Below are 25,541 nucleotides of genomic sequence, written 5' to 3' on the forward strand. Positions count from 1 at the left end.
GTCTCCAATTCACCCAGCCTGGCCTCCAAAGCTACGAATAAGCTGCACTTATTACAAGTACCGTTACTGCTAAGGAGGCCGAGGAACAGCTAAACATTTCACAACCAGAGCAGAAAAGTGCGGGAGAGACAGGAGAAGCCGCCATGCTAAATCGGCTAAAAGCTAGTAGCTACGCAACCTAGTGGATTCCTAAAAACACGCAAAGTGAATAATGTGTAAATAATTTAGAGGTGATTCAGCAGAAGGAGTGCTTTAGTTAAGGCACCAGACAGGCCATGAAGCAGCACAAGTAACGCACGGCAACAGCGAACGCACGACAACGGTGCAAAAATAAAATAAAAATCCACTAGACAGGCTGTGGAGCAGCACAGGTAACACACGACAACAGTGGTAGAAAATAAAATAAAAATACACTAGACAGGCTGCGGAGCAGCACAGGTAACACACGACAACGGTGGTAAAAAAAAAAATAATAAAATAAAAATAAAATAAAAATCCACTAGACAGGCCGTGGAACAGCACAGGTAACGCACGACAACGGTGGTAAAAAATAAAATAAAAATCCACTAGACAGGCTGTGGAGCAGCACAGGTAACGCACGACAACGGCGGCAAAAATAAAATAAAAATCCACTAGACAGGCTGCGGAGCAGCACAGGTAACGCACGACAACGGTGGTAAAAAAAAAAAATAAAAATAAAATAAAAATCCACTAGACAGGCCGTGGAACAGCACAGGTAACGCACGACAACGGTGGTAAAAAATAAAATAAAAATCCACTAGACAGGCTGTGGAGCAGCACAGGTAACGCACGACAACGGCGGCAAAAAATAAAATAAAAATCCACTAGACAGGCTGTGGAGCAGCACAGGTAACGCACGACAACGGTGGTAAAAAATAAAATAAAAATCCACTAGACAGGCTGTGGAGCAGCACAGGTAACGCACGACAACAGTGGTAAAAAATAAAATAAAAATCCACTAGACAGGCTGCGGAGCAGCACAGGTAACGCACGACAACAGTGGTAAAAATAAAATAAAAATCCACTAGACAGGCTGCGGAGCAGCACAGGTAACGCACGACAACAGTGCTAAAATAAAATAAAAATCCACTGAACAGGCTGTGGAGCAGCACAGGTAACACACGACAACAGTGCTAAAAAATAAAATAAAAATCCACTGGGCAGGCTGTGGAGCAGCACAGGTAACGCACGACAACAGTGCTAAAAAATAAAATAAAAATCCACTGGGCAGGCTGTGGAGCAGCACAGGTAACACACGACAACAGTGCTAAAAAATAAAATAAAAATCCACTGGGCAGGCTGTGGAGCAGCACAGGTAACACACGACAACAGTGCTAAAAAATAAAATAAAAATCCACTGGGCAGGCTGTGTACCAGCACAGGTAACACACGACAACAGTGCTAAAAAATAAAATAAAAATCCACTGGGCAGGCTGTGGAGCAGCACAGGTAACACACGACAACAGTGCTAAAAATAAAATAAAATCCACTGGGCAGGCTGTGGAGCAGCACAGGTAACACACGACAACAGTGCTAAAAAATAAAATAAAAATCCACTGGACAGGCTGTGGAGCAGCACAGGTAACACACGACAACAGTGCTAAAATAAAATAAAAATCCACTAGGCAGGCTGTGGAGCAGCACAGGTAACACACGACAACAGTGCTAAAAAATAAAATAAAAATCCACTGAACAGGCTGTGGAGCAGCACAGGTAACACACGACAACAGTGCTAAAAAATAAAATAAAAATCCACTGGGCAGGCTGTGGAGCAGCACAGGTAACACACGACAACAGTGCTAAAAAATAAAATAAAAATCCACTGGACAGGCTGTGGAGCAGCACAGGTAACACACGACAACAGTGCTAAAATAAAATAAAAATCCACTAGGCAGGCTGTGGAGCAGCACAGGTAACACACGACAACAGTGCTAAAATAAAATAAAAATCCACTAGGCAGGCTGTGGAGCAGCACGACAACAGTGCTAAAAAATAAAATAAAAATAAAAACGAAAGCGTTAGCAAGCTAGTTAGCTTGCCAACGCTGATGAAAGTTAGCTGATAAAAGTGCTCCGTCGCGATGTTTCGACCGTTAGAGGTCTTCTTTAGGCGTTGGAGCACGGTGAAAAAGTAAAAAAAAAAAAGTAAAAAAAAGTAAAAAAGTCTTGAAAAAGACTGTTAATTCAAAGAACTCAAACAGCTCAGTTCAAACAGCTAACAGATACAGCAGAACACCGCTGTGCTCCGGAACAGGAAGACGACGATCATGTGCATAGCGGTATCCTGTGTACAGCGGTATCATGTGTGCAATGTTATAATGTGTGCCACGGTATCAGTTAGATCACAGGTGGGCAACTTCTTCCACAAAGGGCCAAGAGGGTTCAGGTTTTCTTTGCAGCCACTGACTCCACCAGGTGATTTCACTGATTAATATCACTTTGAGCAGATGGAATCAGTTAATCAGTGAAATCACCTGGTGGAATCAGTGGCTGCAAAGAAAACCTGCAACCTCTTGGCACTTTCTGTAACAAGTTGCCCACCCCTGAGTTAGATGGTGGTATCATGTACAACCCCAATTCCAATGAAGTTGGGACGTTGTGTAAAAGGTAAATAAAAACAGAATACAATGATTTGCAAATCCTCTTCAACCTATATTCAATTGAATACACCACAAAGACAAGATATTTAATGTTCAAACTGATAAACTTTATTGTTTTGTGCAAATACTTGCTCATTTTGAAATGGATGCCTACAACACGTTTCAAAAGTGCTGGGCCAGTGGTATGTTTATCACTGTGTTACATCACCTTTCCTTCTAACAACACTCAATAAGTGTTTGGGAACTGAAGACATTAAATATCTTGTCTCTGTGGTGTATTCAATTGAATATAGGTTGAAGAGGATTTGCAAATCATTGCATTCTGTTTTTATTTATATTTTACACAACATCCCAAATTAACTGGAATTGGGGTTGTATGCAAAGATATAGTGTGTGCAGCGGTATCACATGTGAAAGGTATAATATCTGTGTTTGAGCAAAATAAGTAAGTTTATATCTAGCCTAAGTTGTAATATAGTCCACTGGCTGTTGCCCCCACCCCCCACAGGTCTGCATGCTTTTTCCTGAATAGGAGACCCATGGCTACTAGAACATACCCAGGAAGTAGACCTCTGGGGGTGGGGGGGCATGGGGGACCCCATCAGCCAATGGACTAATAAGTCTAGTTCACTCACCAAGGCCACATTTTTAGGCCAATGCTAATATATTTAGGATGACTCATGGAATTGATTAAGGTTACACCTATTTTTAATATTAAACACAAGTATGAAGTATGCAACTTTTCTATAAGATCATAAGTGTATTTCCCAAGCAATTTGGGGCCTGTGTGGATTAAAACTGTGGTAATGTTGTGTGTTAGTTGAAGATATAATGGCTCAGTGTTGGACAGAACTGATTAAATGTCAGGTCCACACAGAATAATAGGGCACAATGAAGTAAGTCACTGGGCCATTTTGGATACAGGTGAAGACCACTGAACATCATATTTTGGGCTATAATCACATCTTCTAACATAATTTGGAGTTATTCCTTTATATATTATTTTCAGTGGTCGGCACAGCTAAGCAAAAATTTAGCTTCACTATCCATTAATCCGTTGACTGAAAAGTTAACATTTGTAACGCTGAACCAATAAATCACCAAAAAATTTAGCAGAAGTTACCGCTAACCTCTAACTACTAACTACTGGCCTCTACTGGTGGTTGGCTCTCACTGCGGTATTGTATCACTTCCTGTTCCGGAGCACAGCGGTGTTTTGCTGTATATGTTAGCTGTTTAATCTGCGCAGTTAGATTGATCTAGTTAACTAGATAATGATTTGTTTCACAGTGTAATCTTCACGTGCCTTAACTAAAGCACTCCCTCTGCTGAATCACCTCTAAATTATTTACACATTATTCACTTTGTGTGTTTTTAGGAATCCGCTAGCTTAGCGCAGCTACTAGCTCTTAGCCGGTTTAGCATGGCGGCTTCTCCTGTCTCTCCCGCACTTTTCTGCTCTGGGTGTGAAATGTTTAGTTATTCCTCGGCCTCCTTTAGCAGTAATGGTACTTGTAATAAGTGTAGCTTATTCGTAGCTTTGGAGGCCAGGCTGGACGAATTGGAGACTCGGCTCCGCACCTTGGAAAATCCTACAGCTAGCCAGGCCCCTGTAGTCGGTACGGACCAAGGTAGCTTAGCCACCATTAGTTCCCCTCCAGCAGATCCTGAGCAGCCGGGAAAGCAGGCCGACTGGGTGACTGTGAGGAGGAAGCGTAGTTCTAAACAGAAGCCCCGTGTACACCGCCAACCCGTTCACATTTCTAACCGTTTTTCCCCACTCGGCAACACACCCGCCGAGGAACAAACTCTGGTTATTGGCGACTCTGTTTTGAGAAATGTGAAGTTACCATAGTCAATTGTCTTCTGGGGGCCAGAGCAGGTGACATCGAAGGAAATTTGAAACTGCTGGCTAAGGCTAAGTGTAAATTTGGTAAGATTGTAATTCACGTCGGCAGTAATGACACCCGGTTATGCCAATCAGAGGTCACTAAAATTAACATTGAATCAGTGTGTAACTTTGCAAAAACAATGTCGGACTCTGTAGTTTTCTCTGGGCCCCTCCCCAGTCAGACCGGGAGTGACATGTTTAGCCGCATGTTCTCCTTGAATTGCTGGCTGTCTGAGTGGTGTCCAAAAAATGAGGTGGGCTTCATAGATAATTGGCAAAGTTTCTGGGGAAAACCTGGTCTTGTTAGGAGAGACGGCATCCATCCCACTTTGGATGGAGCAGCTCTCATTTCTAGAAATCTGGCCAATTTTATTAAATCTTTCAAACTGTGACTATCCAGGGTTGGGACCAGGAAGCAGAGTTGTAGTCTTACACACCTCTCTGCAGCTTCTCTCCCCCTGCCATCCCCTCATTACCCCATCCCCGTAGAGACGGTGCCTGCTCCCAGACTACCAATAATCAGCAAAAATCTATTTAAGCATAAACATTTAAAAAGAAAAAATAACATAGCACCTTCAACTGCACCACAGACTAAAACAGTTAAATGTGGTCTATTAAACATTAGGACTCTCTCTTCTAAGTCCCTGTTAGTAAATGATATAATAATTGATCAACATATTGATTTCTTCTGCCTTACAGAAACCTGGTTACAGCAGGATGAATATGTTAGTTTAAATGAGTCAACACCCCTGAGTCACACTAACTGCCAGAACGCTCATAGCACGAGCCGAGGGGAAGGATTATCAGCAATCTTCCACTCCAGCTTATTAATTAATCAAAAACCCAGACAGAGCTTTAATTCATTTGAAAGCTTGACTCTTAGTCTTGTCCATCCAAATTGGAAGTCCCAAAAACCAGTTTTATTTGTTGTTATCTATCGTCCACCTGGTCGTTACTGTGAGTTTCTCTGTGAATTTTTGGACCTTTTGTCTGACTTAGTGCTTAGCTCAGATAAGATAATTATAGTGGGCAATTTTAACATCCACACAGATGCTGAGAATGACAGTCTCAACACCGCATTTAATCTATTGTTAGAATCGACTGGCTTTGCTCAAAATGTAAATGAGTCCACCCACCACTTTAATCATACCTTAGATCTTGTTCTGACTTATGGTATGGAAATTGAAGACTTAACAGTATTCCGTGAAAATCTGATCATTTCTTAATAACATTTACATTTACTCTGATGGACTACCCAGCAGTGGGGAATAAGTTTCATTACAGTAGAAGTCTTTCAGAAAGCGCTGTAACTAGGTTTAAGGATATGATTCCTTCTTTATGTTCTCCAATGCCATATACCAACACAGGGCAGAGTAGCTACCTAAACTCTGTGAGTGAGATAGATTATCTCGTCAATAGTTTTATATCCTCATTGAGGACAACTTTGGATGCTGTAGCTCCTCTGAAAAAGAGAGCCTTAAATCAGAAGTGCCTGACTCCGTGGTATAACTCACAAACTCGCAGCTTAAAGCAGATAATCCGTACGTTGGAGAGGAAATGGCGTCTCACTAATTTAGAAGATCTTCACTTAGCCTGGAAAAAGAGTCTGTTGCTCTATAAAAAAGCCCTCCGTAAAGCTAGGACATCTTACTACTCATCACTTTTTGAAAAAAATAAGAACCCCAGGTTTCTTTTCAGCACTGTAGCCAGGCTGACAAAGAGTCAGAGCTCTATTGAGCCGAGTATTCCTTTAACTTTAACTAGTAATGACTTCATGACTTTCTTTGCTAATAAAATTTTAACTATTAGAGAAAAAATTACTCATAACCATCCCAAAGACATATCGTTATCTTTGGCTGCTTTCAGTGATGCCGGTATTTGGTTAGACTCTTTCTCTCCGATTGTTCTGTCTGAGTTATTTTCATTAGTTACTTCCTCCAAACCATCAACATGTCTATTAGACCCCATTCCTACCAGGCTGCTCAAGGAAGCCCTACCATCAATCTATCTTTATTAGTTGGCAATGTACCACAGGCTTTTAAGGTGGCAGTAATTAAACCATTACTTAAAAAGCCATCACTTGACCCAGCTATCTTAGCTAATTATAGCCAATCTTAGCCAATCTCCAACCTCCTTTTCTCTCAAAAATTCTTGAAAGCGTAGTTGTAAAACAGCTAACTGATCATCTGCAGAGGAATGGTCTATTTGAAGAGTTTCAGTCAGGTTTTTGAATTCATCATAGTACAGAAACAGCATTAGTGAAGGTTACAAATGATCTTCTTTTGGCCTCAGACAGTGGACTCATCTCTGTGCTTGTCCTGTTAGACCTCAGTGCTGCTTTTGATACTGTTGACCATAAAATTTTATTACAGAGATTAGAGCATGCCATAGGTATTAAAGGCACTGCGCTGTGGTGGTTTGAATCATATTTATCTAATAGATTACAATTTGTTCATGTAAATGGGGAATCTTCTTCACAGACTAAGGTTAATTATGGAGTTCCACAAGGTTCTGTGCTAGGACCAATTTTATTCACTTTATACATACATACTTTATACATGGCAGTATTATTAGACAGCATTGCTTAAATTTTCAATGTTACACAGATGATACCCAGCTTTATCTATCCATGAAGCCAGAGGACACACACCAATTAGCTAAACTGCAGGATTGTCTTACAGACATAAAGACATGGATGACTTCTAATTTCCTGCTTTTAAACTCAGATAAAACTGAAGTTATTGTACTTGGCCCCACAAATCTTAGAAACATGGTGTCTAACCAGATCCTTACTCTGGATGGCATTACCCTGACCTCTAGTAATACTGTGAGAAATCTTGGAGTCATTTTTGATCAGGATATGTGTTGTGTGGGCCGCTGAAGAGGAGGTACTGCTGGCCCACCACCACCAGATGGCGCCCTGCTTGGAGTGCGGGCTTCAAGCACAAGAGGGCGCCAGAACCACTGGGAGTGACAGCCGTCACTCATCCTCAACACCAGCTGTCACTCATTCATCTCATCACCATCACCATAAAGGCCGGACGGCGACTCCACCTCCTCGCCGAGAAATCTCCTACGATTAGAGGTAATCTTCTCTGCTGTGATTATTGTAATCTATTATTGTTCTGTGTGCAGTTGCAAACCCGTGAAGACCCAGGAGAGGGACAAACGGGAACTTCACAAGTCAAGACGTTCCTGGAGGTGGAGGTTATCCCTCCCGGAGGAATCATTAATCAAGGTTGCTGGGTGTGAGGATTCACACTCACCACCTTCTGTTTCTGTCTGCCAGCAGTACCAGGGCCGACAACAGAGGACAGAGACCACCTGGGGACTCAGGGCTTGACGGCTTCGGTGTTCTTCAGGCCGTTGGTGGTAGAAGCGGTGTGGGCCCCGGCTCTTCGTTCATCCGAGGTCTCCTATCTTCAAGCCTGCCCGCAGTCCTCTTGTGTATGATTGGCAGTACTCTTGTTTATATTCCGTTGTGTTCTTTTGCAACATTAAATTGTTACTCCTTCTCTTATCCATTGTCCGTTCATTTGCGCCCCCTGTTGTGGGTCCGTGTTACGACACCTTCCCAACAGGATTTCTCGGCCTCCCAACAATATGTCCTTCAATGCGCATATTAAGCAAATATGTAGGACTGCTTTTTTGCTTTTTGCGCAGTATCTCTAAAATTAGAAAGGTCTTGTCTCAGAGTGATGCTGAAAAACTAATTCATGCATTTATTTCCTCTAGGCTGGACTATTATAATTCATTATTATCAGGTTGTCCTAAAAGTTCCCTGAAAAGCCTTCAGTTAATTCAAAATGCTGCAGTTAGAGTACTGACGGGGACTAGAAGGAGAGAGCATATTTCACCAATATTGGCCTCTCTTCATTGGCTTCCTGTTAATTCTAGAATAGAATTTAAAATTCTTCTTCTTACTTATATGGTTTTGAATAATCAGGTCCCATCTTATCTTAGGGACCTCATAGTACCATATCACCCCAATAGAGCGCTTCGCTCTCAGACTGCAGGCTTACTTGTAGTTTCTAGGGTTTTTAAGAGTAGAATGGGAGGCAGAGCCTTCAGCTTTCAGGCTCCTCTCCTGTGGAACCAGCTCCCAATTCAGATCAGGGAGACAGACACCCTCTCTACTTTTAAGATTAGGCTTAAAACTTTCCTTTTTGCTAAAGCTTATAGTTAGGGCTGGATCAGGTGACCCTGAACCATCACTTAGTTATGCTGCTATAGACTTAGACTGCTGGGGGGTTCCCATGATGCACTAAGTGTTTCTTTCTCTTTTTGCTCTGTATGCACCACTCTGCATTTAATCATTAGTGATTGATCTCTGCTCCCCTCCACAGCATGTCTTTTTCCTGGTTCTCTCCCTCAGCCCCAACCAGTCCCAGCAGAGGACTGCCCCTCCCTGAGCCTGGTTCTGCTGGAGGTTTCTTCCTGTTAAAAGGGAGTTTTTCCTTCCCACTGTCGCCAAGTGCTTGCTCACAGGGGGTCGTTTTGACCGTTGCAGTTTTTCCGTAATTATTGTATGGCTTTGCCTTACAATATAAAGTGCCTTGGGGCAACTGTTTGTTGTGATTTGGCGCTATATAAATAAAATTGATTTGATTTGATTTGATTTAACTTACCGCTAACTTTCAGTATTGACTCAGTCATGGCCACATCTGTCAGCTATTGATAAGCCAGTTTCGCGTTTAAGTGCCGCAGGGATTGCTGGAGTAGCAGCATCATAAAGTCAAAAGGAATGCATGAAATATAATTAAATAAAAATAATACCCCAAACACTGTCATCATCTTTATCGAAAGCAATAAAGTGCAGTTTTAGAAGTCACAGTTTATCTCTGTATTATATATTTATAAACCGTTAACAGAGCTACGTACACAAACACAAAATAAATGCATGAAAAAGAAAAAAAAATAAAGATCAAATCCCAAACACGGTCATCGTCTTTATCAAAACCAGCAAATTGCAATATTAATAGTCACAGTTTGTCTCTGTATTATATTTATAAATAGAGGAATGGCTCACCCGTGTTGCGTTCAACGTAACTGGTAAAATCTACACCTCACCCATCGTGTTGAGCTTCCCCACCAAAGACAAAAACGTAAGTTTTGTCTTTTGTTTCTATTTTTTGCAAAGACAAAAACGTAAGTTTTGTCTTTGCAAAAAATACAGCAATAAGTGTCTTTTCACTTTAAAAACATTAAGATTTGCATTTGCACGCTGTTTTTAAAGCAGACACAGTAACTGTCGATTTATGCTACGGGAGCTCATCTCGACAGAACACCAGCTTGACTGTTGTAGACACATAAAAGACAGGAACTAACATATGATTTTAGGATTTACAAACAATTTGGACCATTAAATTTTACTCACTTTACCAGCAAAAAAAAAAAAAAAAAAAGTTTGCAGACTGAAAGTTAGCGGAACAAAATTTAACGAAAGCTAACTGGTCTGCTGATGGTTTTTGAAGTTAGCTGAAAAGTTAATGTGCTAGCAAAAAAGTTCGCTTCCCATATTAGCTGTTAGTGGATTAGCAGAACTGTTAGTTTAAATTGGGATGTTGTTAAAATGAACATGCCTGAGCTTGTTCAGGCAAGTACATGCTCATAAAGTTGGCTTTTTATTTTGCATACAATTTACGAAATCTTGTTTCCAATTAGGGTGGCACGGTAGTTTAGTGGTTAGCACTGTTGCCTCAGAGTAAGAAGGTAGTAGGATCGCATCCCACTTGGGGCCTTTCTGTGTGGTGTTTGCATGTTCTCCAGATGTTCACATGGTCTCCCTCCTGGTGCTTCCTCCCACTTCCAAAGGTATGCAGTTTAGGTGAATTGGTAACTTTAAACTGACAGTAGGTGTGCATGCAAATGTGAATGAGTTTGTCTGTCTATATGTGGCCAATGATCAACTGTTACGGTGTCCAGGGTGTACCCCACATCCTGCCCTATGACTGCTGGAATAGGCTCCAGCACCCCCCAGCTGCCCCATGACCATTGATTGGAGTATGGATAATGTTTCCAATCAAAAGATCCGGGGGGCACTATAGGTTGCTATTGGTTGTCAGTGAATCGCTGGTTATTCATGAATCATGTCAAATGTGAGGCGCAGGTGTTGTCACAGTGAGTAAAGATGGGACTTCTGCCAAGATCCAAAATATCTCTTTTTTGATCGATGAGTCATGTATCTTTTATTGTGAGTCGACTCCACAGTTACACCCTGTGTTTATAGTTAGGTATATACGAGGTCTGTTAGAAAAGTATCCAACCTCTTTATTTTTTGCAATAACCTTATGGATTTGAATCACGTGTGATTGCATCAGCCAAGCTTGAACCTTCGTGCACATGCGTGAGTTTTTTCACGCCTGTCGGTTGCGTCATTCACCTGTGAGCAGGCTTTGAGTGAGCACTGGTCCTCCCCCATCGTCAGATTTTCATTGTGAGGAAAATGTCTGAATGGCTGGAGCAGCGCTGCATCAAATTTTTCCAGAAACTGTGAGAGACAGCCAGGTGGACACCATTCGGAAAATTCAGATGGCTTTCAGGGACGATTTTATGGGTATCACACAGATTAAGGAGTGTTACAGCCGGTTTAAAGATGGCGCACAATGGCGGAGGGTGCGCCGCACTCCGAGTGGCGATCGACAGGCTGAAACGACCGGATCATTTCCAAACTGAATGCTGTGTTTTGTGCTGATTTTTAAAAGAGTGATTTGATCCATATATAAGAAAAAAATGTTGTTTTTATATACTGACTTTACAGCTTGACCATGAAGTTATCTGCTCCAACTTATCTACTTCAGTCGGTACCTTTGGACAGACCCGGTTCTGTCCACAGCTTGGCAACAACATGCAATAACTGCAGATAAAACAGTGGATGTCAGTACTTCCACAAATGTGATCAGAACTTTATTCTGAGAAAAAAAAAAAAAAAAACACCAATTATGTAACACAATTCTAAATATCTGTAGGGAAAGATGACTTTAAGCTTGCTTTCAGCTAGGTTTACGCCGGAATGTGGGGCCAGAAGCTAAAATATGGTTAAACCTTAGAGATAAAACATCAACCCATTTAACCCTCAGGGGTCCCTGGTGCGTCCATGGGCCCCTGAGGGTTAAAAACCACAGTGTTAGCAAACTGTACATAAAGGTCACAGTTTAGTTTGGTTCTGGAAGAGCACATGCATCATGGAAAACCACATATGGTGCAAATCTGTGTTAAATTGTGCTTCCAAAACAAGTCAGGAAAATAGCTGCAACATAGACTGGACAGATAAATACCTGAATGCTGATGCTGGGGGCTGAGTTCCACCTCCTGCAAAGGGTAGGGGGCACTGGCAGGCCGCACAGGTCGAAACATGTAGCTGTCATTGGGCAGAGAGTGCACCCTCGATACGGAAATCTTTAGCCGAGACTCGTCCTGGTCATTGTGCAGCTCTTCATTGTCCTGCAGGGGGAGACAGAGACCATATAGTTATGATACTTTTTTTGACACCCAATTTCACTCTGTCAGAAAAGAAACTCGGAGACTTTCTTATATTCAACTGCAGAGAAATTACTCCATCCATTCATCCATTTTCTGAACCTGCTCGTTTCATTCAAGGGTCAAAGGGGGGCTGGAGTCCTTACAGTCAGTGGGCAATAGGTGAGGTCCAACTTGGACATGCCGCCAGTCTATCACAGGGCCACATATACAGTAGACCTACAAATCTTTAGCAGTGGGAGGAAACCGGAGCAAACCCACACAAAGACAGGGAGAACATGAAAACTACAAACAGAAAGGACCAGGTGGTCAGAGAACTGGAGTCCTTCTTGCTGTAAGGCAACAATGCTAACGATTAAGTCACCTTGCTGTCTGTAGTAAATCCAACTGCTGTAAAACTGATTTATTTTGTCAGATTTAAGGATGTGAGTGCTCATTGAAACCATTTCTTAGTTTTATATTTTTACGTAGATCATTTTGTCATTTATTTTCACTTTAATATGATTTAGATAATAAAGCTAGATCTGTTTTATTTGATGTCATAAAACAGTTAACACCTCGCAGAAACATACAGAATCTCTTCACTGGGACTTTACATCTTACTGATCTATTCATTTATTTTATCCCTCCATTGTGCACATTAGCCTAAATTTTTCTGCTTCAGTTTGCAGCTTTTCTCTTATAAGTTACTGCAAGTTGAATAGCCAAAGCAGATGGCCACCCCACTGAGTTTGCTCTGCTTGAGGTTTCTTCCTCTGTCACCAGTGTGCTCACTCATGGGGTGTGTATAACTCTTTGATTATAAATCTGCTGTGATTTGGTTTCATAGAAATAAAATAAAATAACGTGTTAATTTAATTAAATTAAATTAACACATGTAAAATTCAAAGGTGGCTGAGTGAATTATGTCGTTTCTAACACAAGGTGATCTCTAAACCACTTAAGTTAGATTAACAAGCAAGGTTACATCAACACTTACCTGTCCAGGTGAGTGTGGGCATGGTCCGACATACGTCCCTCTCATTGAGCTATTGCTGGATGTGGAGCTTAATCTGCTGTTTCTCTCCATCGCCATTTCCATGGCGATCTCTGCATCCATCTCTGCATCCTCTTTGGCCTCCTGATAGTTAAAAAAAAGATAATCAATCCTGCAGTACTGAAATGCAACACCAACAGATGGTGCAACAGAGGGTATTAAATTGGAGTAACTATTACATGGGCATATTTCATTTAGACTTATGTGCATGAATTAATTTAAATATCAATGTGTCTGTGTGGTAAGTAGCTGCATGGATTCTTGGTACGATTTTGGTCACTCCACCTTGTTGCTTTCCTCCAGGTGTTTCATTAAAACGGCGACCACCACATTGACCAGTACGAACTGAGTCATCAGCACAAAGGTGACAAAATAAATTGGTGAGACCCATGGCAAGTAGGTGAGACACTGACGGTCCTCCTGATGACACTCACGTAAGGTGTCCTTAAAAAAAAAGATCATGTGGTAAAGAGAGAAATGTAGGAGACATCACGATAAAGACAAATATGAATGAAAACCTGTCCACCAAGAACAATGCTGTATTATAAATATCTTAACTTGAAACAAGCAACTTGGTAAGTAAGACTTGTAGTTTGAGTTAAGGGCCCCTTCACACATAACACGAGTTAAGCCAACTAGCGCATGAAGGAGGAATTGCATGCCATTTTTAAAAAATCAGAGATGCCTCCAATGCCTCGTACATGTGTCGCTACAACTATTCGCGCACACCAGCGTCTGAAAGACAGAGAGTGTCCGGTGAAAGCTCATTTGAACCTTCTCACGGCAGGTGTCGGCCAAATTCCAGGTGACACACACGGACATCCAATACCGCTCACCTGATACTTAGAAAGTGTGTGGCCATTCACGCTGTTAGCACAAAAATATCGAGCAGACGACCACTTTCGAGCTGGATGTGAAATTTGTCTAAGTGCCCCTACGAGTGTGGCATTGCAAAAAGAAAAATGTGTGCACGTGTGCCCCCCACCACACACACACACACACACACATGGCATTTTGGAGTGGGGACACACTTGCATAAAATGCTTATATGTATGTACAGACATGAACACAGCCAGGTCAGAGTGCACACAGCACAGGGAGGCGCCTCCCAGCTGCTGACCAGAGACACAAATAATGGCTCAGTGCAAAGGATGTGTCATATTACAAACACAGAGACCACAGCCAGGACAGTTATATTAATAACTACTACACTACCTACATACACAGTTACATAACAAATAACTAAGAAATAATGATCACATACTGTAACTGAGAGTGACACATTGGTGTGTGCGCTGAACTGATAGGGGGTGCCGCAAACAGCAGCTGCTGTTGAGATCTCTTGTTCTGGATGTCCCAGCTGGGGAACACGTACCATGCTTTGAAGGACATGAACTTACAACTGTCCACTGTGACATGTGTGTCTGCTTGCCATCCTCACATGCCCATACATAAAAACATATATCACTGTTGCGATGGGGTGCAGTGAGCAAGCACATGGCACGCACATTGACAGGCTGCCCCAGGTGAAACAGACGGTCAGATCATAACATGCAGCAGGGGATCTGAATGTCCCGTCACCCACGTGAGCTCTGTTCTACATGATGCGGTGTCTGTCCTGTGGTGTGCCGTTGACAGGACATGTCTGTCAGGCCGGACAAACACACAGGGCCAGCCGGACAAGCCGGGTCAGCAGATGTGGACATGATAAGAGCGAACTGCTTCATTCATGTCATTTCATGACTGTACGTCTGTGACCATGGGTCATCTACAGAGGAACAGAAGGTTCATACTTGTGTTGTTCGCTCGGTAAGAGGGATTCAATAAAATGCTGTTTTTTATGGTCTGTGGTTTTATTTTGATTTTTTAATACATTTATCTCTTTGTTGATTTCAGGCATTTTATGCACCTTTCATAGGACAGCAATGGTAGTGTAGTGGTAAAGTTTCGGGCTGAAAGTCAGAGCTTTTGTAAAATGCAGGTTCAAATCCCGTGGGTGGCATGTATTTTTCTTTTTCTTCACAGCAGCTGCGCAGTGTAGTTACACATGCTGCAGCTGCTCACACTGTGTTCCCGTTGTGAACGTTTTGTGCACGCTCGTGCATGAAACCATCACAGAGGGATCGTTCACTCCTGCCTGACCAGGTGTCCCTCCCGACAACAGCTTGATGTTTTCGAGGTTCGCTCATACAAGCTGTTTAGCCGTGATTCGTCTTGATTTGTACTTATTCATACTATGTGTGAAGGGGCCCTAAAATTTAAACCATTTAAAAAAAAAAACAGAAGAAGACGAATCTAGAACTGGACCACAAGTTTCCTCATGTTAGGATAACCACACAAAATTGTTCCATCAGTCAAAAGAAAAAAGAGGACAGTGTGATAGTGTGTGTGTGTGTGTGTGTGTGTGTGTGTGTGTGTGTGTGTGTGTGTGTGTGTGTGTGTGTGTGTGTGTGTGTGTGTGTGTGTGTGTGTGTGTGTGTGTGTATCTGGACATGTGAGTGTGAACATGTTTGTGTGTATGTATCTGTACATGTGAATGTGGACATGTGTGTACGTGCCTGGACATGTGAGCGTTGACATGTGTGTGTATGTATCTGAACATGTGAGCATGGACATGTGTGTGTGTGTGTGTGTGTGTGTGTGTGTGTGTGTGTGTGTGTGTTTATGTGTGTATGTATCTAGACATGTGATCACAGACATCCAACTCAAGCCAGATTGCCAACCCCACTTTGAATTTAGTCTAATGGACCTTTCACATTGCATGCTTTACACGTGTCAGGCAACGCTTCCCAACGTGTTGTGACATCAGGCGCTTCGCTTCGGAAGTGGCAAGGGGGGCGGAGATTACTACGTCACACTCTGGCTGTTTCCACAACCCGAAAAAAAGTTGAGTGATCGCAATCTTGAATTTGCATCACCTGACCACAAAAAAAGCTTTAAAGAACAGCAGAACTATTCACCCATCACCCTGCTGGGAGAAGCTTTTTTCTCAGCTACTTTTCAGAGTGACGCCAACCGAGGGAGGACGGATGACTTGGTGGGATATCGATTGAACCACAACGGCGGGCCGACCCGCGCAGAGAAGCCAGGGTTCAGGCATCATTCCTGGGCAGAGTGAGGCAGGCAGCCGGGGTGATGGAGCAGACCCAATCAGTCTGAAATTTCCCACTTTTTGGATATATGCGAACTCCCAGTTTGACCAGCGGAGCTTAGTTCTGCAGATTTATCGAGGTGAGAATAATAGAAAAATAAAATGTGACATTTACTGCACTGCTGTGAAGGTTTAAAGATTGGCTAACATTAGCTTGGCCTTTTAGCACAGTTGATCTGAGTGAACGTTATCATTTGTAAATGGTTCAGTCTTTTTTATTTTTTACCACATAAAGCTATAGTTTTTTTTGGAGACCAGAAAAGCTCAACTTTAAATAACCTTTTTTTTTGGGAGGGGTTCCGTTGTTTTTTTTCTGTTTTTTTTTTTTTTTCTTTTTTTCTTTTTTCATACAGTATATAAACTGTTTAGTGTTTCTTTATATGTTAAGAAATATTTTTTTATTTGTCCCAATCAGGAACATTTGCTGTGCAGACAACCTAAATACAGATGCGCTTCAAAAACTTCCATTGATGAGCTGAACACCATGAAGTCCAGTCAGAAGAAAACATCTCTAGGAGAAAGTGTCTTCAACAACACCATCAGAGGTCAAAGCTGCAGATGAGACTTTCATCTGGTCCCGATAATCCAGCATAACATCACTTGCTTCTAAATAAAAGGCTCTTTAAACAGCAACTATTTTTTTTTTTTTAATGACATTTACACAGGTAGAGGCTCTCCCCTTATTGTGCACAATTTTAAAACATTCGCAATCACTAGTCAGATTCATATTTTAGAAATGACTCTGACCTGATTACAACATTAAAGGCAATCACATATTTTGACATAATTACAAGTTGAAATGACTCAAAAAAAAATATTCATCATGAGGTTATGTCACAGAAATCCTACTTTACAATCACCGCAGTCATTGTTAAATTATCTACTGTTACATTTATAATAAACATTTGTATTTATTTACAGTGTCTTGTTTTTCTGGTTGAAATGAGATATGAATAATCTTCCAGACTTAAAAAAATGTACAAATTTTATTTGTCTAAAAATAAAGGTTCCTTATATTAAACAAGAAATGATCTAATCTGAAATAACAGGTGGTTTTAATTTACAGATGAAGGTTTCTAAAGAACCATTTATTTATTTACTATTTTAATTACAAGTGTTCTAAGCTTTTTTACAGTAATCAGAAATTTTGAAGTAAAAAAAACATTTGCAAGGATTTTTCTTCAGAAAACTGCTCTGTATAAATGAGCATTCCTGTGTCACATTTCTGTTTTGTAGAGATCAGTGGTTTCTGCCACTAGTCTTCCGTGTTTTGGCCCGACACGTCATTCCTATTGGGCAGCGCAAAGCTATGTCACAGCTCAGAATGGCGAAAGTTGGATTGGGTTGAACTTTGACCACATCAGCTTGTTGACAAGCAGCAATGCGCGCTCCCGTCAGAAATGTCGGTTTAGCTCGGCTTTTGACGCAATGCTTCTGACCCCTCTAAAAAGCAACGCGTCTCATTGAAAATAATGCTTTTTAGACCAATTCGTGACACCTCTGACACTTCCAAAATGTCCGGTGGGAAAGGCCCTTTAGAGTCCTGATCATCTGTGAAATCACTTTATGAGGTCATCAGGGGCAAAGAAAACCTGCACTGTGTCAGCCCTTCATGGTGCACTGTTACCCACCTCCTTCAAGTAACCAAGTGTGCTTATTTATGACCCCAGCCAAACATATATGTGCAGTTGTGATATTTATAAGCAGAAAAAACCATATCCAACCATTAATTTGTCAACATACTTCTCCAGGTTGTTAATTAATTTATTAATTAATTTATTTATTCATTAATTTATTTATTTATTTTTACGGGAATTGTCTCATTGGTGAGACAGTGATAACGCAAAGTTACATAGGGTCCTTTATGGCCCTGGAAAGATATGTATGTTTTGTTTGTTTGCTTTTTGTCATTGCAGGCTTTGATTTTATTGTATAAAAGTACATATTAATTATGTAATATTTTAGAATATCTGTCATCAATATCTGTAATGGCTTCATGCCCTCCAGGGGAACCACAAGCCTCGGTTTTGGACAATGTCACTCTGTGTGTGTGTGTGTGTGTGTGTGTGTGTGTGTGTGTGTGTGTGTGTGTGTGTGTGTGTGTGTGTGTGTGTGTGTGTGTGTGTGTGTGTGTGTGTGTGTGTGTGTGTGTGTCCATACTTTCATTATCCCGTTCCAGTTGTCTCCAGTGGAAACTCGAAACAACGTGAGGAAGGCCATCCCAAAATTTTCAAAGGTTGCATGACGACTCAGACCTTCGCATGGATTGTTGTCATTGCATTCTAAATGACACACAAATGCACAGGTTGTCATAACTGTACCACACACACACACGTGCCGTCATGCACATGCACAGAAAACTTTGTGCAGTGTCACTGTCTGATTATCCAAACGTCCGTAACCTTCAGTGACCAGAAAGCTGCAGACATGACAGACATGAGTGCTGCTAATCAGTGTGTCCTTGTGGACATGACAAGGAGACGCAGGATGAAAGGAGGGTCAACCCTCAAGCAGCATTTTAAAGTCATTAGACATTATCTTTGTGACATGGTCAGATTAACAGAAGGCCACAGGGGACTTAAGATGATTGGGAATTGCATGTACTCTCTTTGTTCCTTTGTCTATTACTGGGATCCAGACAGAGTGCAGTGTCAGAATTCCCAAATGTAAATTGCAACTTCTGACTTTAAAGACACCCAACATGTGGACAGCAAGTGCAAAGTACAAAAATGGATGTGCAAGCTTTACCAGTGCGCAGAAAGGGAAAATTTTATAAAAAAGCTATTACACAAAACCAATGACCTCGATATTCGGTAAAAAGGTAACCTAACAAATTATAATTTGACATCAGTCTTGGTACACTGGCAAAGCTGAAAGAACCACATGTTTGTGCACACAGTGCTCAGGATGGTTGTGTACTATTAAACTGTTTTTATGTGAAAGAGGCTGTGAAAATTCCCATGACTTTAGACAGAAAAAGCACTGAAAATAAAATCAAATAACTAAATAATAACAAAAAAGAAGAAGAAAAGCATAAACAACCCCTCATGGGCTCACAGAATGATGTCCACTGAATTGCGTCTCTCAATTTCCATTTATGTCCTCACACACACACCACATTCCCCACACAGGTGAAGTTCGCTGTCCCTGCAATTGGCTGGCAGCATTACACTGTGGCCCTTATAAAAATAAAACAATAAAAAGAGAAAATCCAGTTCGTGTGCTCTTCTGTGGCTCTGTGTGCTCTGGGCACAACACATAAAGTGTGCCTGTACAACCGAGCTGTGCGTTTACACCAGGGCCACGCATAAAACTGAGTTTTATCAGGTGGCCCGGCTTATCTGTGACACACGGACATCGTGATCCTTTGGAAGCACGGCGGTAAAAATAAAATAAAAAATGAAGCCAGAGTACTGACATTATCCATCCGACACTCCCGCCAGTGTGGCTGCAGCTGGCCAGTAGCATTAAACATAATTCCCACTTTTGTCCTCAGAAAAATAAATCAGTAAATAAATACATAAATAACACAATGAATCTGGTTCTTGCAGCTCGTGCATCCAACCCAGCGTGCATGCATGGTGAATGTGTGCTGACCAGGAGCAATGAACTTAAATCTGCTTCTGTCCTCAGAATAATAAATAAATAAATTAAAGATGAATGCAATTTGTGTAGGTTGTCCATTGTAAGACTGGGCAAGCCCAACCCGCATGTTCACAAAGGGTGTGTGCGCTCACCATGTGCATTAAAATAAAATCCACCTCTGTCCTCAGAATAATAAATAAAAGATAAATGCAGTTTGTATAGGTCGTTCAATTATAAGACTGGCCATGTCCAGCCCGCATGTGCACAAGGTGTGTGCGCTCACAGGTGCATTAAAATTAAATCCACCTGTGTCCTCAGAATAATAAATAAAAGATAAATGCAGTTTGTGTAGGTTGTTCAATTACAAGACTGGCCATGTCCAGCCCGCATGTGCACAAGGTGTGCGCGCTCACCAGGTGCAATAAAATTAAATCCACCTGTGTCCTCAGAATAATAAATAAAAGATAAATGCAGTTTGTGTAGGTCGTTCAATTACAAGACTGGGCATGTCCAGCCCACATGTGCACAAGGGGAGTGTGCTCACCAGGTGCATTAAAATTAAATCCACTTCTGTCCTCAGAATAATAAATAAATTAAAGATGAATGCTGGTTGTGTAGGTCACCCATTACAAGACTGGGTATGTCCAGCCCGCATGTGCACAAGGGGTGTGTCCTGACCAGGTGCATTAAGATTAAATCCACTAAGAATAAATAAATAAGTACAAAAAGGTAAACACAATGACTCTGGTCTGTGCAGCTCATCATCCAGCTCGCTCACGTGCGTGCATGTCAGTAGGTGCCAGCCAGTTGTCCAGCAGGGTGGCTGGAGGCTGCTGGAGATTTCAGTCACTTCCAGAAGTGCTGTTCTTCTCTGATCATATAAAAGGAAAAGTGTGTGTCAACCTCTCACAAGTTATCACGTGCACACATTCCGAGTCACAGAGATGACGTGGTGAGGGGTACAAGGTGCCCGCCTGACACTTTGGTGAGGGAGTTCATAGCAGTGACTTTTTAATTTTATTCAAAAATCAAGTGACGCATGGGCGCCACCCCGCGACTGAGGTGACAGAGCGGTGAATAGCTGTGAACCTCGCAGAGAGCTGCACAAATTTCTTCACGGATGCTGTTCACAGGATGTCACAGCCCAGTGAGATACTAGGCTTAGAGTCCAAGTCTCACAACCATACTGCAAGACAGGGAGCTAAGATAGACTTTTGAATCTGTTAGCCACAATCCTCAAAATTGCTTCAATCAGTAACCTTATAAATATTTTACATGTTCATTTTTCAAAGAAAAATTGCCAGGTTCATTTGGAATACTGCAGATGGGCTAAACTTCATCCCTGTAGCAAAAAAAAAAAAAATATATATATATATATATATATATACATACGAGGTCTGTCAATAAAGTATAGGTCCTTTTTATTTTTTTCAAAAACTATATGGATTTCATTCATATGTTTTTACGTCAGACATGCTTGAACCCTCGTGCGCACGCGTGAGTTTTTCCACGCCTGTCGGTGACATCATTCGCCTGTGAGCACTCCTTGTGGAAGGAGTCGTCCAGCCCCTCGTCGGAATTCCTTTGTCTGAGAAGTTGCTGAGAGATTGGCGCTTTGTTTGATCAAAAATTTTTCTAAACCTGTGAGGCACGTCGAAGTGGACACGGTTCGAAAAATTAAGCTGGTTTTCGGTGACAATTTTAACGGCTGATGAGAGATTTTGATGTGATACTGTTGCTTTAAGGACTTCCCACGGAGCGAGACGTCGCGCAGCGGTCCCAGGCGCAGTCGCAAGCCTGTTTCAAGCTGAAAACCTCCACATTTCAGGCTCTATTGATCCAGGAAGTCGTGAGAGAACAGAGAAGTTTCAGAAGAAGTCGGTTTCAGCATTTTATCCGGATATTCCACTGTTAAAGGAGATTTTTTTAATGAAAGACGTGTGGACGGGTCCGCGCATCGGGACGCAGCCGGCGCGGTGCGGCGGCACAGGAAAAACACCTCCGTGTTGATAACCATTTGTAAAATCCAGTCGGCTTTTGATGGCTTATATGAGTATATGAGAAATTGTTTAACAGCTGGACATGTTCCAACTTGTCCTTAAGGCTTTCAACAGAGGTGTTTCTCCTGTGGCGGAGTGTCGCGGCGGCTGCGAGCCGACGCTGCAATCCGCCCGCACATCTTTCATTAAAAAAATCTCCTTTAACAGTGGAATATCCGGATAAAATGCTGAAACCGACTTCTTCTGAAACTTCTCTGTTCTCTCACGACGTCCTGGATCAATAGAGCCTGAAATGTGGAGGTTTTCAGCTTGAAACAGGCTGACGACGGCGCGTGGGACCGCTGCGCGACATCCCGCTCCGTGGGAAGTCCTTAAGGCGACAGTATCACCTCAAAATCTCTCATCAGCCGTTAAACATAAACATATGAATGAAATCCATATAGTTTTTGAAAAAAATAAAAAGGACCTATACTTTATTGACAGCCCTCGTATATGTAGTCCGAATAGGCAAACGTTTGAACTAAAAACCCAAAATAGGTGGAATCCCCAAACCAAGAGAGAAAACTGAATTTTGCTGCATGCAAGAAACAACAATGAAGTTCTTCAGACTTTATATTGCAGATCAAGTATGCTCATAATCATTAATCAGAATTGATGTTATGACTTTTATAATTGTTGATACATTGCAAATCTAGTTTATAAGAATGCTACAAAAATAAAATGGCTTTTAAGCAAATGTTAATTTTGGATTTGAGATGTTGAATATATATTTAAATGTAGCTTTTACTGACCAATACTTCTGAAGAGCCTCTTGGTAGACAATGTTCCTTGTCCTTTTGTCAGGAAAGTGGATATACAGCTGATTGGGGTTACCAACTCTGGAGCATCTGACTAACGAACTGTGGAAGATCGCAGGTTCTGCCATATTCAGGCCAGCCACATTATCAGCAAAAGTAGTGGTTTCTTTTTGCACACTTTGAGGCATTCCATCTTTAAATGGTGTAAATGCTGCCTTGCATATTTCTTAAAGTTATGCATTCACTGGTATATTTAGAGAACAAACAATCTTTTCAATTGTAAAAAAAGATGTTTGGCCACTAAAAACAGTTTGAGCCAAGAAACATGAACATACCAAAACTATTAGATCAACCCCAAAGCTAGTGCACTATTATAATAGGACAGCAGGTTGTGAAGAGTTGATAAATAACAAAATTTAATTTATGATATTTACATCATAATGAGCAGCCTATATACAATGCGCCATTGGAGAACACAGGCTCTATGCCCACCTACTGGCTGATTGAAAGGGTGCTGCCCCATCAGCAGTTAGAACTACATCACTTTTTCAAATGATCTGCAGATTGCCATTGTGATACAGAAAACATGCGTTTGCCTGATACATTATGATCAACACTAGGCAAGTGATACACATCATGTACACTCGACACCTTTATTTTTAGAAAATGTGCAAATGTTTAGAAATACATGTACAAATTGCAAGAAAAGACAAAGCTTGATATTTTATCCAGTAAACTTTTAAAGTTTAATTTACAGCCTGTGGTTGAAAGCTCTCTGCTAAGAGTGAAAACCTTCATTCCAAGAAGGAATAGGCTGTATTCTGATAAGTATTATATCATAGTGATTGTGTATAAGTTTTATCAAAATTCACCCCCACCCCCTCTCAGCCACCAATGCCTGGCATGGGGAGAACCCATCTACATCGCTGAGCTGGCACCTTATCTGCAGGTCTAAATCCTTGTTCCTGGGGACAGCATTATGAAGAGTTTACCCTGTAGTTGAGAAAACATAACACAGTATTGGCCATTAGGTACAGAAAAATTTAAATTTGAGGGTGCATACTGCCATAATGATTAAACCAGATTTAAGGACTATTTTTAAGTAGGATGCCATATCTACTCATTCACACATGGTGTCAAATATCATGGGTGTAATATTGGTAGAGGGGAGTATGGGGATAAAGTTACTTTGTATTGAATTGTGTATTTATATTCTTACAATCAAAATGTTCAGTATATGATTAGTCAGTAAATGACAGAATACTCACATTTGTTTTTGCTATAAACAGGTCTGAAAACACTACAGTTTGTAGAGTTGTTCAAATCTTTTCAAGGAGAGTCAAACAGGTTTGTAGCACCCACGTGCAGCATGGGCAGAGAAAGGATGCATTCATATCAAGGGGAATATTTGAATCTGCTTGGTTATACAACCAAGCTGGCATGCACACCCACGCTATGTGTGCTAGCCAGCAGCCAGCAGCAGATAGCCCAGGAGTCTGGGCTCTGTTTATAGCAGTAGGCAGGCTACTGAGCTCCTGCGTATATGCATAGGGCCAGCGGCCAGCTATTAAAGCTGAGAGATTTGTGCTGGAGTACAACTGCCACTGAGGTACATATGGTTCAACTGTATGTATCAGATTATTATTAATATTGTTGTCTTAATATTATTTTTTTTGTTTGAAAATAGTACAAGGTTGTAGCCCATGTCATGGTGGTTCAGAATATGTAACTTTGGGGAGTTCGCCTTTTGTAGTTTTAGAGCCTATTCCGGACAGACAGAAAGACAAAAGTAGCCATTTATGTATGTGTGTATATATATATATATATATATATATATATATATATATATATATATATATATATATATATATATATATATATATATATATATATATATGCTTCTCTCCTTGAGCTATTCTAAGCCTGACATTTTGCAAAAGCTTTTAAATCATCATGAATTCTTACTAAAGACAAACCAGAAATCAGAAATGTCACCATCTCTTTTGATCATGTTTTATGCAGAAGAATAATGTTTGACAGAAAGCAGCCTTCATAGCAAAGTTGTTTTGCCCTCAGATGAAATTTGCTAATCCGCTTCGTACTCTTGGAGAAAATGAGTGAATTGGAATTAGGCTGTTGTGAAAGCAATGTGTATCTAAATGTGATCATGCAAATGTGATATTATACAGGTGGAAACAGGCCAGTGTTCCCACCGTGGAGAGTAAAAGAGATGCAGGCTGACTGGAATCACGGTGATGGTTAAAGACAATCGAGGCAGAGACATTTTCGAAAGTGTTGAGTGTGATGGTAATGAGCGAATTGAAAAACCTTTGTTTTTGTGTGTGTGTGTGTGTGTGTGTGTGTTTCCCAGTAGTGTGACTGACCCAGTTTGCCAAACAGTTCTACTCCCAGTGCCGCGTAGATGAAGAAAAGGAGCATGAAGAGCAGGCCGAGGTTTCCCACCTGGAAACAAAATGCAAGTTAGATCTCCTGCAGACCAAAGATTACAGTGTCAACATTCCTACATAATCACTTGTGGGGATCTCATGCTGATATCTATTCCATTTAACAATGACTTAACCAAGCAGGATAAATGAAAAATAAAAACATTTTGTGTTCTGTATTGAGTATTATTATATGGCTATGATGTCACGCACGCTCTGATTGGCTGATTTCTTGTCTGATATTTTCCCATATTAGACCCTTACCACGACAATCGGTCTGGATCGCGTATCACATTTGCAACTTTCTTTGCAATTTTCATGGTGTGAAATAGAGGACCATTCTTCAAGCGATTTTTTTTTTTTTTTACACTGAGTTTGAATAGGAGGAATTAACAACAAACAAGCTCAAAGTGGATATGCAAATTGAAGACCAAGAAGAGGAAAACACAGCATCTAACAGCCATAGAAAAAACTAATTATAGTTTAGATTTGTACGGGAATGTCAAACCTCTGGGTTGTTTGCACAGACCTTGCTGTA

At 41.2% G+C, this 25,541-nt stretch overlaps 1 protein-coding gene and 1 long non-coding RNA gene across 4 annotated transcripts in view; one reads left to right on the plus strand and one right to left on the minus strand.

Annotated features, from left to right (window-relative positions):
* The window catches only part of LOC117528314, a 27,524-nt gene extending 24,038 nt beyond the window's left edge, over window positions 1-3,486 (plus strand). Inside the window, exons 3-4 of the long non-coding RNA XR_004565730.1 lie at window positions 2,167-2,175; window positions 3,441-3,486. This is a non-coding gene — a long non-coding RNA (uncharacterized LOC117528314). The remainder of the gene's footprint in view (window positions 1-2,166; window positions 2,176-3,440) is intronic.
* cacna1ha (calcium channel, voltage-dependent, T type, alpha 1H subunit a) overlaps window positions 1-25,541 on the minus strand; it is a 483,986-nt gene that overhangs the window by 18,762 nt on the left and 439,683 nt on the right. For all 3 annotated transcript variants that reach the window (XM_034190926.1, XM_034190928.1, XM_034190927.1), the window contains exons 32-36: window positions 24,944-25,022; window positions 18,338-18,459; window positions 13,312-13,470; window positions 12,970-13,110; window positions 11,789-11,954 (exon numbers count right to left, since the gene is read on the minus strand). In XM_034190926.1, coding sequence (XP_034046817.1) covers window positions 11,789-11,954; window positions 12,970-13,110; window positions 13,312-13,470; window positions 18,338-18,459; window positions 24,944-25,022 — 667 coding nt within the window. The remainder of the gene's footprint in view (window positions 1-11,788; window positions 11,955-12,969; window positions 13,111-13,311; window positions 13,471-18,337; window positions 18,460-24,943; window positions 25,023-25,541) is intronic.

This window comes from Thalassophryne amazonica, chromosome 16 (genome assembly GCF_902500255.1).
Source record: "Thalassophryne amazonica chromosome 16, fThaAma1.1, whole genome shotgun sequence".
Lineage (NCBI taxonomy): Eukaryota > Metazoa > Chordata > Actinopteri > Batrachoidiformes > Batrachoididae > Thalassophryne > Thalassophryne amazonica.